This window comes from Pyxicephalus adspersus, chromosome 10 (assembly GCF_032062135.1).
Source record: "Pyxicephalus adspersus chromosome 10, UCB_Pads_2.0, whole genome shotgun sequence".
Taxonomy (NCBI): domain Eukaryota; kingdom Metazoa; phylum Chordata; class Amphibia; order Anura; family Pyxicephalidae; genus Pyxicephalus; species Pyxicephalus adspersus.
The window spans coordinates 57,512,036-57,524,906 of NC_092867.1; the positions used below are offsets into that span (position 1 = coordinate 57,512,036).

General features: G+C 39.5%; 1 protein-coding gene across 1 annotated transcript in view; it reads right to left on the minus strand.

Annotated features, from left to right (window-relative positions):
- Positions 1–3,470: 3,470 nt before the first annotated feature.
- The window catches only part of LOC140338899 (uncharacterized), a 20,107-nt gene continuing 10,706 nt past the window's right edge, over positions 3,471–12,871 (minus strand). The window contains exons 12-17 of the mRNA XM_072423217.1: positions 6,774–6,813; positions 6,568–6,659; positions 6,250–6,355; positions 6,004–6,102; positions 5,623–5,718; positions 3,471–5,149 (exon numbers count right to left, since the gene is read on the minus strand). Coding sequence (XP_072279318.1) covers positions 3,849–5,149; positions 5,623–5,718; positions 6,004–6,102; positions 6,250–6,355; positions 6,568–6,659; positions 6,774–6,813 — 1,734 coding nt within the window. The 3' untranslated portion in view covers positions 3,471–3,848. The remainder of the gene's footprint in view (positions 5,150–5,622; positions 5,719–6,003; positions 6,103–6,249; positions 6,356–6,567; positions 6,660–6,773; positions 6,814–12,871) is intronic.

A 12,871-nucleotide genomic window follows, 5' to 3' on the forward strand; every position in this document is an offset into this window, starting at 1 on the left:
ATGCTTTTGCTTCTTGCTTAAATGTTTCATCTGAGGAACAATTTTATCTTATGTGCCGACTATAAGGAATGCTTCTAACCAGTTTCCTTCAGTTGATTTCCCATACCGAGAGGTAGTAATTTTGTTGTCATTGTTGATGAATAGATATACAGTACATCCAAGAATGGAAGACAGGTTTTGCTGAATTCTGATGTGAATAGTTATAGTTGTTAGATAGGATGAAATAAATATAAATTGGTTGATCAGATGGGTTGGTCCAGAGCATCAGGATGTGGTCTAAATAACACTGCCATGAAAGAATGTGGAGACCAAAGCAGGTGGTATTATTGGTGATAAGAAGCTCCCTCTCCTATTCACCTAGGTATAGATTTGCGTAGGAGGGGGCACATTTGGTCCCCATGGCTACACCCTGGGTCTGGAGGTATGTGACACGGTCGAAAGTGAATACATTCCTTTCAAGAATGTATCTGCGTGGAGTCAGGATAAAGGTGTTTTCATTAGGAGTCATCGGTTCATGTCTGGATAAGCATTGAGCTATCATAGTTATTCCTTTTTCATTTGGTATGCTAAAATATAACTCACCCACATCAATGGTGACTATTGTAATGTGGGGAGGTACATGTAGGTTGTTCTTGGATTTCAATAATTCAATCGTATTTTTCAGGAATGAAGGCATCGGCCAGAGATGATCGGTCGTCCGGTATGGTTTAGAAAGTTCTTGTGAATTTTAGGCAAAATATAAAAATGAAGGATTAAAGGATGTTTGATAATTAAAAAAATCCTTAGGGTTCTTGTCTATGGTATTATCCATATATGCATTCCAAACAATAGAATAGAATTCATTCTTGAAAGTTTGAAGCTACTTTCCACAACTGTCCCTAAACCCACATATACAACTATTCGTTGACTTTGATTTTGGACATATTGATGACATATTGATAATATACATTATGATGCCTGGTCATAGGACATATTGTAATATATATATATCATTGTTATATTCTGTATTCATAAGCATTTAACGCATTGCTTCTATATTTATCCACAGTGTCTCACTTCAACACACACACACCAGCATTCAAAATGCAATAATTTATCGCATTGCTTTTACATTCGAGTCACACTTTAACACACATACCAACATCCAGTTTATCCCTACTGTACATCCACCCCCCACACCAATCTTTGCCTGTTCCCAAGACCCTCTTAGCGGGGTAAAGCGCCCATCCTTCTTGAAGGGTGAGACGCCCGTTTGCCACTATAGTGGGCGGACTCCTTGTTCCACCTACTTATCGGCACCTTGCCCTCTGTTTGAGCCACGTCATCTGTTGTGGCTCATTGAACCTCCCCAAATTCAATTCAATAAGGCCCTGCTAAAGGTGGGGCGTGCATGCGCCCTCGCTTTACACTTATAGCTAGTTCCTCTTTTTTAACTCCGCAGCCAGTACTTGCACTTTTTTTCAGATTTTCACCTACACAGTGCCTCTGAATGCTGTGGCTCATATCCACCAGCTTCTGTTTTTACAGGTACATCCCTTTCTTCACTTTTTGTACTTGTCAGTTTGATACTGCTTTTGGCCCTAATTAATGTTCACCACTTTCATTCAGCAATGTGCTAACGGTGTACACCAGTGTAAACCAGCCATTGACACCATTAATATTACCTTTTATAATCCCTGTCTATATATAGCCATTAACATGCTTTTAACTCTTTGTACTCAAGAGAAGCTTATATTATACAAAAATAAAAAATCTTTTTTCACCCTGGATGAAATATGGTGTTACTATATGTGCACCCTCTTTTTCTGAAACATCCTTCCATCACGTTTAGGAGGAAACCTGATTAAGTACTATGATACCAATCTATATCAATATTATTACTATATTATACACTATAATGTGTTCTACTGACATTTAATCATGATTTTACATTTTCACATAATTTTAATTTGATCCACTAATCAATGCCATGATTAAGTTCATTATAATAATGTAACTTTAATGATATGCATAGTGGATTATGTACTTCTTCACTTTTATTGTATCTATCCATATTACTATATACGTTTATTTATGCAGTTTAATACTTTGCAAAGCCCTTTTGTTCAAACCACATTTACTCCATCACCATCCTAGAAAACAATTACTTTTTTAGTCATCGATGAGTAGTTTTTTTTTTCTATTGTAACCTTTTTTCTGTTTTAGGCTTGTACAATGTTAATGTAGGTTACTGCAGCAAAAAGGCAACCAAGATATATATATATATATATATATATATATATATATATATACATAATTTAATGTAATGATATTTTACATAATTGAATAATTAGGCATAATAATATTTTGCATTGACACATGTGTTTAGGTAATACATGTGTTTAGGTAATTTAGGTAGGTACCTAAAACATATGTTTTAGGTAATATGTTTTAGGTAATGTGTCTATGCAAAATGTCTTTCTTGGTTGCCTTTTTTACTGCAGTAACCTACGTTAACATTGTACAAGCCTAAAACAGAAAAAGGGTTACAATAGAAAAAAAAAACTACTCGTCAATGACTAAAAAAGTAATTGTTTTCTAGGATGGTGATGGAGTAAATATGTGAACTTAACCTGACTCAATTGCCACCTTAAAAAAATAGGACACCTTCTAAAAAAAAGATACCTGGATGCTAAAGGCATCATTAGCTTTCATCACACTTTTAGATTGTTGGATGCCAAATGCTTCTATTCCTTTCTTGTTTTAGTTTAACTTTCTGAGATTTTTGCCATTACTGAAGCCTAGCCTTTCCTAACTGTTTTAGGCTGGAGAAACCCCTAAAGTAATGTTTAGGACTCCAGTAACCCCTGCTAAAAATAATATCTACAGCTCCAGGTTCATTGGTTTGATTAGCAAGTTGAATTATTTTTGATAGAAAACTATGATGAATTTTCCAACCATTTTGACAAAATCTTTTCTGTAATGGTCATTAGCTGAAAAGAATAATAACAATGGACAGAAAAGAAACACTATTATATGTATTGTAAAGAAGTGAAATCTATTGGTAGCCAGTGAATAGATCCTTCTTTATATTAGAGATCATTGGAAACATTTCCTGCATACACTGGTGGTCAGCATCATGCCCCTTGGCACTGGAAGTTAGTGTCCTGCTCCTTTGCACTGCTGGTCAACATCTTGGCCCCTTACATTGGTGCTCAGTGGAGTGACTCTTTACAGAGTTTAACAGAGGTTGTTATCATAGAAGTAACTCTTCACACTGGATTTTATCCCAAACCTTTGTGGTGAGTAAAAGTTGGAGACCAAACTACAACTGGCCCAGGGTTCCACAAAAACCTGGTTTAAAAATCCTACTGTAATTTGTGCTGAATTCTTTATTCTTCCATAACCTATGAATTTACTTAATAGAAAAGGGCATAAACAGGCATAAGAACGTCATAATAGAATCAGTGTCTCTAAAATAAAGTAGGCAGTGAAAATGTAAGGATTTTATTAACTGCATTAGAATGTGGATGGTGGAGAAAAGCAAGAACCAAGGAAGGCAAAATAAAATAAAATAAAATTAAACTTCATCTTTAGGAACAAATGCAGAAGATGCATGTTTCTACAAAAAAAAAAGAAAAAAATTACCCTCTATTCGTCCATTCTAACACTAGCAAAAAATTCCAAATCATTACATGCTGCTTTTCTGTAAATCATAAGACAGGCTAATGCAGTCATTTCCTTATTCCTGAATACTGAGTGGAAGGGTCTTCCTGCTGTACTCAAATGATGTTTTCATACACCGTGTACAGAGCTTCCCTTTTGTCACAAGATTCACAATTTGACTTAGATTGTCTATACTGCAAACATCAATGTGGCTTTACACATTGCCTTCTTTGATGTTTAATAAGACTTGCTCTCTGAGAATAGGATTTCCCACAATCCTCACACGAAAACAGTGGCAACCCAGTATGTGTTCTCTGGTGCTCGGTGAGATACACTCTCCGGGTGAAGCACCTTCCACATTCCGGACATGAATAGGGCTTCTCCCCTGTGTGAGTTCTCTGATGACCAATTAGGTTGGCTCTTTGGGTAAAGCACCTCCCACATTCAGAACACTGAAATGGTTTTTCCCCTGTATGAATTCTTTTGTGGTTGATGTAAGCTGAAATAAGAGAAAAACCTTTCCCACATTCAGAACAAGAATATGGCTTCTCCCCTGTGTGAGTCCTCTGATGCTCTGTAAGGCTGGCCCTCCTGGAGAAACATTTCCCGCATTCTGCACATGAGAATGGTGACACCCCAGTGTGAGTTCTCTGATGAACAAGAAGATTGGCCCTCCTGGTGAAATATTTCCCGCATTCCATACATGAGAAGGGCGACACTGCGGGATGAGTCCTCTGGTGTGAAATAAGTTGGGACCTCTGGGTAAAGCATTTCCCACATTTGGAGCATGAAAACTGAGTCACACCAGTATGAGTTCGCTGATGAAGGACCAGACTGGTTTTCCGGGTAAAACACTTCCCACATTCTGAACAAGAAAACGGAGACACTCCAGTGTGAGTCCTCTCGTGTTCAGTAAGGCTGACTCTGCGAGTAAAACATCTGCCACACTCCGAACATGAGAATGGCTTCTCTCCTGTGTGCGTTCTCTGGTGGGATGCAAGGTTGCCTATCTGAGTAAAACACTTCCCACACTCAGAACATGAGAACGGCTTCTCAGGGTTGTGGATTCGTTCATGAATGGCAAGAGTCGACTTTTGTTTAAAACATTTACCGCACTCGGGACAGGGATATGGTCTGTCTTCTGTGTGAGTTCTTTCATGTTCAAAAAGAGTGGATTTCCAAGAAAAGCATTTTCCACAAACAGAACAGGAATATGCACCTTCCCCAGTCCGATTTCTTAAGTTTGATGTCACTTCTGAACCTTGGGCAACCGATCTCCCATGTACGGAAAGTGGCAGCTTTTTACCCTTTTTACAAGCTTTGCGATAGGTGAGGCGAGGCACTTTGTCAGGAAATCTCTCACCATTTGTAGAGGGATCAGAAGAACCACAAGGTAGTGAATGGAGATCTGGGGGAATGGAGTTTTCTTCTGAGAAATTGGCTATGATATCCTCACCCTCTATTTCCGCAGAGATAATACGATTCCTGCCATTGCAGTGTCCATCTAAAGGAAACAGCAAATGAAAAGCATTAGTAAGGTTTAAAGGAAAATACTGTGTGATTTCATTCTCTAGTATTAAAGAAAAAGCCCAGTTAAATAAAATAAAAAGTTCAATGCTGTTTTCCAAGATTCTACTATTATCACCTCACAATCAACCTCTTTCCAACCGACTAAGATAATATAACAATCCAAAATGCCTCTACTAAAGCCAGAATCATGTGTTTTTCCAGTCCTGAGTCCTCTCACTTCTTTTACAGCCGGTGGGGTCCTCCTCTAGTTGCCCACATCACTGCCTATCTGATGCTTTCAGGATCCAAAACACCAAACTGCACTGGTGACATCAGCAGAGGATTGTCAGGACAACAAGAGACATATTTGTTTTACTGGAGCACTGCATTAGTGGTCCCCTGATTTGGGACAGGACTCACCTCTCCTAAAACCCGTTAGCTATTGCTTTTACTATTTATTTTACTCACCTGTGCCAATCTCTACAATGGTTTCATCTTCTTCAATCTTGACTTGTCTTATTTCTTCCTCTTCAACTTTTACGTCTTTCTCTGTGTCCAAAGGGTCTGTGAATAAAGATAGGAGTGAAGCCCCTGGTACGGATATGTATGAGAGACCCCAGAGAGTGTGTGGTGGTGGTGGTGGTGGGGGGGGACTGGTCACGTCTCCTGGCTGGTCACACACAATGACATGATGTGAGGAGGAGAGCCAGAGTCTAATAGAGGCTGATGGCTCCTGACTCCCCATCTGTCCCGACATTACTATCTACTGACAAAGGAGGGGGGAGAAGAAGAGATGGTTGTAGTGACTGAACAAGCAGAATATGGGACTCTTGTCTGTTTATTACTTACCAATCTCTACAGGAATTTCCTCTTCTTTAATAATCACACGTATTTCTTCCTCCTCCTCATCTTTAATGTTTCTGTGAGTCTTTCTGGTATCTCCAGAGTCTATGAATAAATAGGAGTAAAGTCACCTGTATTGAGATATACATTGGACAGCTTAATATGACCCATTCTACTAAAATACTAGTTAGTAAGTGATCTCCACATACTTTGTTCTATAGTGTATGTGAATGAGGAGTGTTTATTACTCACCTGCACTGATCTCTGGAGAGATTTCCTCCTCCTTACACAGTTTATCGCTCATCATATGTGTCTCTACTCCTTCTCCACCATCAATCTGGTTTTCATGCAGTGTTCCCTACAAAAGGACAAAAACACAAGTCTAGCCATGACGTCCATGAGATCGGCAGCATTGGTTTCAATTTACACATCCTAAAACAGTTCACAACTGGTTTCTATAGAGGGCTTTGGTTTCTTGTAGTTCACCTCGCTATAACCTGGCAATTCTTTCTCTAACAGACTATTATAAATAAACAAATGTCTGGATTCATGGTTTTAGATGATACCCACCTGATCCTCCTGAAGAATCTCCATATGTTCCTGTGTGGAATTCTCAGAATGCAGAGGATGGGGATATCTCTCTGGGCTATTTCTGGATCCATCTGTAGAAAACACACACACTGACTGAATACATTATTTCTATGTCTTTATATCAGGAGATGTGTGTATTTAGGTGGATTCTAAATATTCCACGGGAAATGAAAAGATCCTCTTACCCAGGGAAATGACAGCAGGCTGCTTCTCTATCATGGCATCCTTTTAAAAATTTTTTTCCTCTGGAGAGAATTATACCAATACATCCTGACACCTTTAAGGAACCTAAAAACAAACAATGATACAGTCGCCATTCAGACACACCCTATGTTCCAGAATTCCTGGCATCGCTCACCTCTCCCGTCACTAGCTAAATAGGAATGCCACCATTTAGAACATTTGGTGCACATAAAACTAAGACCAATAAAATATGCTTTTCTCTCCAATCATAGTTTCATCAGACATAAAAAATTGTGTCTTGGTTCCCTCCCAGAATCCTCCTCACTTTTTGGTCCACTCCTTATTCTATAAATGGGGATAAGATAGATGTCATATGACCTCCCAGAATCCTCCTCACCTGTCCAATATGCCCTTAGATAACCTTCGGGTTGAGGTTTAATATCTTCTCAACCATTAGACTCGGCTCCTTCTCCATCCTCCATGGAAGTTTCTCCTTCCAAACTGCCTGGATAATTCTGTACCGGGTGCACAAAAAAAAAGCGGCGTTAGAAGAAAGATTTTAGAAACAACAATATTGTTATTATACAGTATTCTGACATTATTCTATGACCACTTCCCGTAGTCGTGACAGACAGTTCACAACTGGATAGATTTGTTCTCACTTAGCATAACTGGTGTATCTACTGACTGCCAATCATCCTAGCAACACATACACAACCACCTGCTTCTCCCTCGCTTCATCAGAACCCTTGTGCCACCCCGATATGTCAAAGCGATACCCAACATGGCAACTAAGTGCCATGTGTATGACAATTATTATCTTAAGGCAGAATGACCTTAACGAACCTCTGTATTCATATCTGTCTCAATATATCCCCAACAGGAGACTAATTCCCACCTTCAACCCATGCAGAACCTTCTGACCCCTGACTGTGTGCTGTATGTATGATACGTCACATGACCTATAAGGTCACATGATACTCCGCAGTCCAGTTCACAGAGAGCTCCAGGAATCCTTTCTTTTACAATAAGAAGCCATTATTACCTCCCCCTCAACGAACACACTATGCAGACTTCCGTTTAATTCAGGAACCTCACTAAACCATGGAAACTCCTACCACCACCAATTTTTGGCTACAACAAAATGGCCGCCGCCCCTCCTGTCCTCAGGATACGTCACTCACAGAACTGCACCCTCTAGTGCTGGGCGGAACATAAATACCTCTGTGATGGGTATTCGTTGTAGCCCAGAAGACGTTAGGGCATAGATTTTATATAGTCACGGTGGATGTTGGCCCAGTGAGGATTTATTAATATCTTCTTACTATGAGAAGGGGGTGCCAGCACTCACTGTGGATTGGATGGAAAGGGGAGGGGTCAGGTCATGTGACTGTAGGTGTCAGGTCAAGTACGACAGTACTGTAAAGCAAGCACTGTTCAGTGAGGTAATCCTCTGTACAGTATTATTAATATAAATAGTATAGTATATTATAGTAATATAGTATATATATAGTATATTATAGTATATAGTATATTATAATAAGTAATAATTTGACAAATTATTTTAATCAGTACTCCATTTCTATTAGTCATGGAGCATGTCAATGTGAAGTAAAAGATTGGAATGGTCGCTGTGCAGTCAGACCCCCAATATATTTGGCATGGTTTAAATGGAGAAAACCTTTTATTACCTGTGAGATTGTAAGCTCTTTGGGGCAGGGTCCTTCACGCTCCTCCACTTTGGGGCAGGGTCCTCCACTATTTCACCATATATATCCACCCTTTTTAACCTACACAACACAAGCAGGGTCCCCACCGATACGCTTCACCTTGCTGTTGGATATTGTCTGCATAAATATGGATATTATATCACCCTATGAATGCACATATACAATACATGAAGGTTCTTGCACAAATAATAGATAGTCATTCAAACAGTTTATTAAGAAACAAGTTGATACAAAATGCACAGCAATATTGGTTAATATAGACATAGGAACTTCAATCAAAATATACAGTAAATGAAACTAATGTTGTTAGTAGGTAAACCCCCGTACTAAGCTAATACCGGTTATTACCTAATCCAGCAATTACTAAACAACATAACAATAACATATACATATATAGGAATGCATTCAGGAATATCCTATAGCTACCTGTTAAGATGTAAATGGTTACCCCAGGTGCCTGATTCCCTAAGAACAGTGTCTTGCCAATTCTCCCTTCTTTCCATGCTTCTTGCATGGCTATTTCTTGCATACTCAGTGACTCATACTCGCAGGCTCCCTCTGGCACTATCTGCCTTCTTTCGGCTGCTGGCTTCTGGCTGGTTACCATTCTCCCAGCTCCCAGTCTTATACAGGTAATTCCATTAGGAATCATTGAAGAGTAAGGAGTGGCTACTGGGATGTGATTTGTTGAACACATATTGGCTGAAGCATTACCCTAGCTTGGGATCGGGTACTTCAAACTCCTGAAGTTGTTCACTTCAGCCTGGCCCCACCATCCACCCAGCAAGCATGCCATTTGCTTTGGTTTTCTGCTATCAAATCCCCTGAAGAAGCGACTGCTGCCACGAAACGCATTGGGTTTCAGAGAAATGAAATTGGATAGATTTTTTTGCATATGTGCACAAATTGTGAGCCATGTGATGGGCTTTTTATTGATTGTATGTTGTATATGTTGACATTATATTTTTATTAAGTACATGTTGGTAATTGTAAGAAATATTCCTGTTTCCCTTATCCCTTATCTTGACAGTATCTTCACTAAGTCTATATTAGCCTAATAATCACTCAGATCTTAAATAACAAGATATTTATTAACAAAGAACACAATTAACAAGTAATCAAGAATTATTCCAATTAAGCTAAATAATAATCACATAGACAAAATAAAATGATATGTTACGCAAAGAGTCCGTCCTCTGTAGCCTGCAGCTTTGAGAGAGAATAAGAGTAAGTAAGAGAAAGTCTAAGAGGCATAGGGTGTATATAGGAGATTTGGAAGAGGAGACATAAGATGTATATAAGCATATAAGAGGCTAAGAGAATAAGAGAGAGATTTGGGGCAGTTGTCCCATTTTATACATCTCCAGGACCCCTGGTTATATCCAGTCACAACCATGCATCCACCCCTTACTCAGGTGTCCTCCCAAATCTGGAAACACCCTTCTCCCAGGTGTCCGCCGATATTCTCCAGTAGATGGTGCTGCAGAATTAAGGGCAAGTCCTTTGAGTTGGTCCTGGCTTCCTTGATATCATCGGATAACAGTAATGTTTACATTCCCAGAGGCTTTTCAGAGTCAACCCCCCATCAAGTTCCACCAACAGCCAGTTTGCATATGAGTGCTAATTTCATGCCACCCATGTTGTGCATTCCAACAGTAATAAAATGAAATTTTTATTCTTTTGATATAGGAATGCCAGTAATTTACTGGTTGGGTCCACCTATTGGAAGTAGGACTATTATTTTCTTCTGGTTGTTTAGGAATATGGCATTGTTTGATATATTCATTATCTTTTAGGGTATTTCCTTTTGTGTGCAGTTTGTCACCTCTCGCATTACTGAATAGGGGGAGCTTTCCAATTATTTCTTGTAAAGAAGAGAGCAGATAATTGAGTATCCACCTAGATATACACGCAGCAGGTCTGCATATGTTGACTAAGCCTAAGTCTTTGGGATTTGTGAATCTGAACTCTTGCCAATTTTTCCAGTTATTAGGCGCTCTGGTCATGCTGTCTTGACTGGTGTTAACTCCTCCATATCAGCCAGTGTAATAATTTGGGGAATCAGACTGTTTTTTTCCATTCCAATTGTACAAGCTCCTAAAAGGTGATAAAAAATGGGGCCATTCCACCCTCTAGTTAATGGTCTGGTTATCATGCTAATTCAGTCACCCAGACCAGGTATGTAGAAAAGGTCTTTAGGCTTTCCTCATCTCTTTACTTGATCAGGGTCAAGGAATCAAAGAAGAAAAGTTAGGCACAGGGCATTTTTTAACTGTTAATCAAAGGCAAGACATATTGATTTTTTTTTCAGACCTGCATGGTTAGTAACATAAAAGGCCACATAGCAAAAGGCATATAAATCTCAATACTAGGTACCCAGAAATCTTTTCACAAGTAAAACAGCTAGTAATAACTCCCTCTGTAACATTCCACCCGACACGTTTAGCCCCTTTGGGCTTCCTCAGGGGATAAGGAGAGTTGAGTACAAGAATTTAGCTTGAATATGAAAACACCTTCTTATTAACAATGCAAAGTTGCTGATATTGATATTGGTTGGTTGGTTCCAGCTGGCAGGAAATGTGTATATTTTTTGAAGTAGGTCTTCGTATATGTATGAAAGATTCCAACCACTAAAATGTTTTGGAGGGGAGAATACTGTGGATAAAAAACACCTGGTGCTGGTTACAGCAAATGAGGGGGACGCAGAGCAAGGCAACTGGTGGATAGGACAAGTGAGAGGCTGCGTCCGCAGCCACTCACATACTGTGAAAGATGGCATCTTAACCTCCTTACAGGTCTACAATTTAAAAAAAAAATTCATGAAAAACAGTGGAACACTTTTGGTACAGAAATCTAGACCTCAGTGTAACGCTCAGGTGGTTAAGTTACGTACACACTTCCAATAATTATCGTTGGTAAACGAGCGACCAACGATCCTGCACGATATCTTTGAACGATCGTATAGCACTGATTCTGTACATGCAGATAACGACACAATCATTCAACGATATTGTACACATGATAGATGTGATCGTTTGAACGATACAGGAAGTGACGTGCACCAGAGGAAGTGAATAATGTGTACGAACGATTGGGTCAAACGAACGACATTCACCACACTGTTCCTTTGTCCTTCTGTGCAATATGCCCTTCAAAGTGTTCCCAAGGAAGAAGAAATAGATATTTATGGATATATATATATATATAGAGAGAGAGAGAGAGAAATAGCGATTGATTTATATATATATATATATATATATATATATATATATACACACACATAAACACAATACAGTGAATGACCTGTACAGAACGTTGGTTCATCGCGAATGCTCAGAACATGCACGATCACTGAACGACCGTACACACAATAGATGGTGACCGATCGTGTCCAATCAGATCCGCCGTGCCAGATGTTTATTTCCAACGACTATCCTCGTTCTTCGGCGTCGTTTGTCACTTTTTTTAGAACGATTTTTGGTCAAACGGTCGTTCGTCGGTCATTTGTTACCAACGATAATTATTGGACGTGTGTATGCAGCTTTAGTACTAGGTACCCAGAATTCTTTTGACAAGTAAAACAGCTAGTACTAGCTCTTTCTGTAACATCCATATAATCCCTTATCTTAATATAATATTATTTATTTTATTATTAAACAAGTTTTTTTTAGTGCCAATATATTACGCAGCGCTGTACATTAAATAGGGGTAGCAAATGACAGACAGTTACAGACAGTGGCACAGGAGAAGAGGACCCTGACCCGAGGAGCCTACAATCTAGGAATTGGGGGAAATTTCACACAATGGGAGAGGAGATATGGAGTGATGGGAAGTAGTGAGGGATTTAGAAGACAGGTAGACAAGTCTGAAAAAATGTGGAGTGGAGGCGTGCGTGTGATGAGGTTATAAGTGAGGAAGTTAGTAGTAGGTCATTGGAGGAGCGAAGAGAGCGGCTAGGGGAGTATTTTTCTACCAGGTCAGAAAGGTAGGTTGGACAGGAGCTGTGTAGAGTTTTGAAGGCAAAGCACAGGGGCTTTGATTCTCAGGTGAAATGGAAGCCAATGAAGGGAACTACAAAGAGTTGCAGCAGAAGAGGAGTGGTGGGAAGGATGGATGAGTCTGGCTGCAGCATTCTTAATGGATTGTAGAGGAGAGAGTCGGGTTAGTGGAATACAAGAAAAGAGGATGTTGCAGTAGTCCAGAGGAGAGATGATAAGAGCATGTACAAGGAGTTTGGTGGTCTTAGGGGGCAGGTAGGGGCGGATTTTGGAGATGTTGCACAGGTGAAAGTGACAGGACCTGGAAATGTTCTGAATATGGTGACAACGTGCCTGAGGGGAGGGACGAATGACTGTGTTGTTAATCGTTAG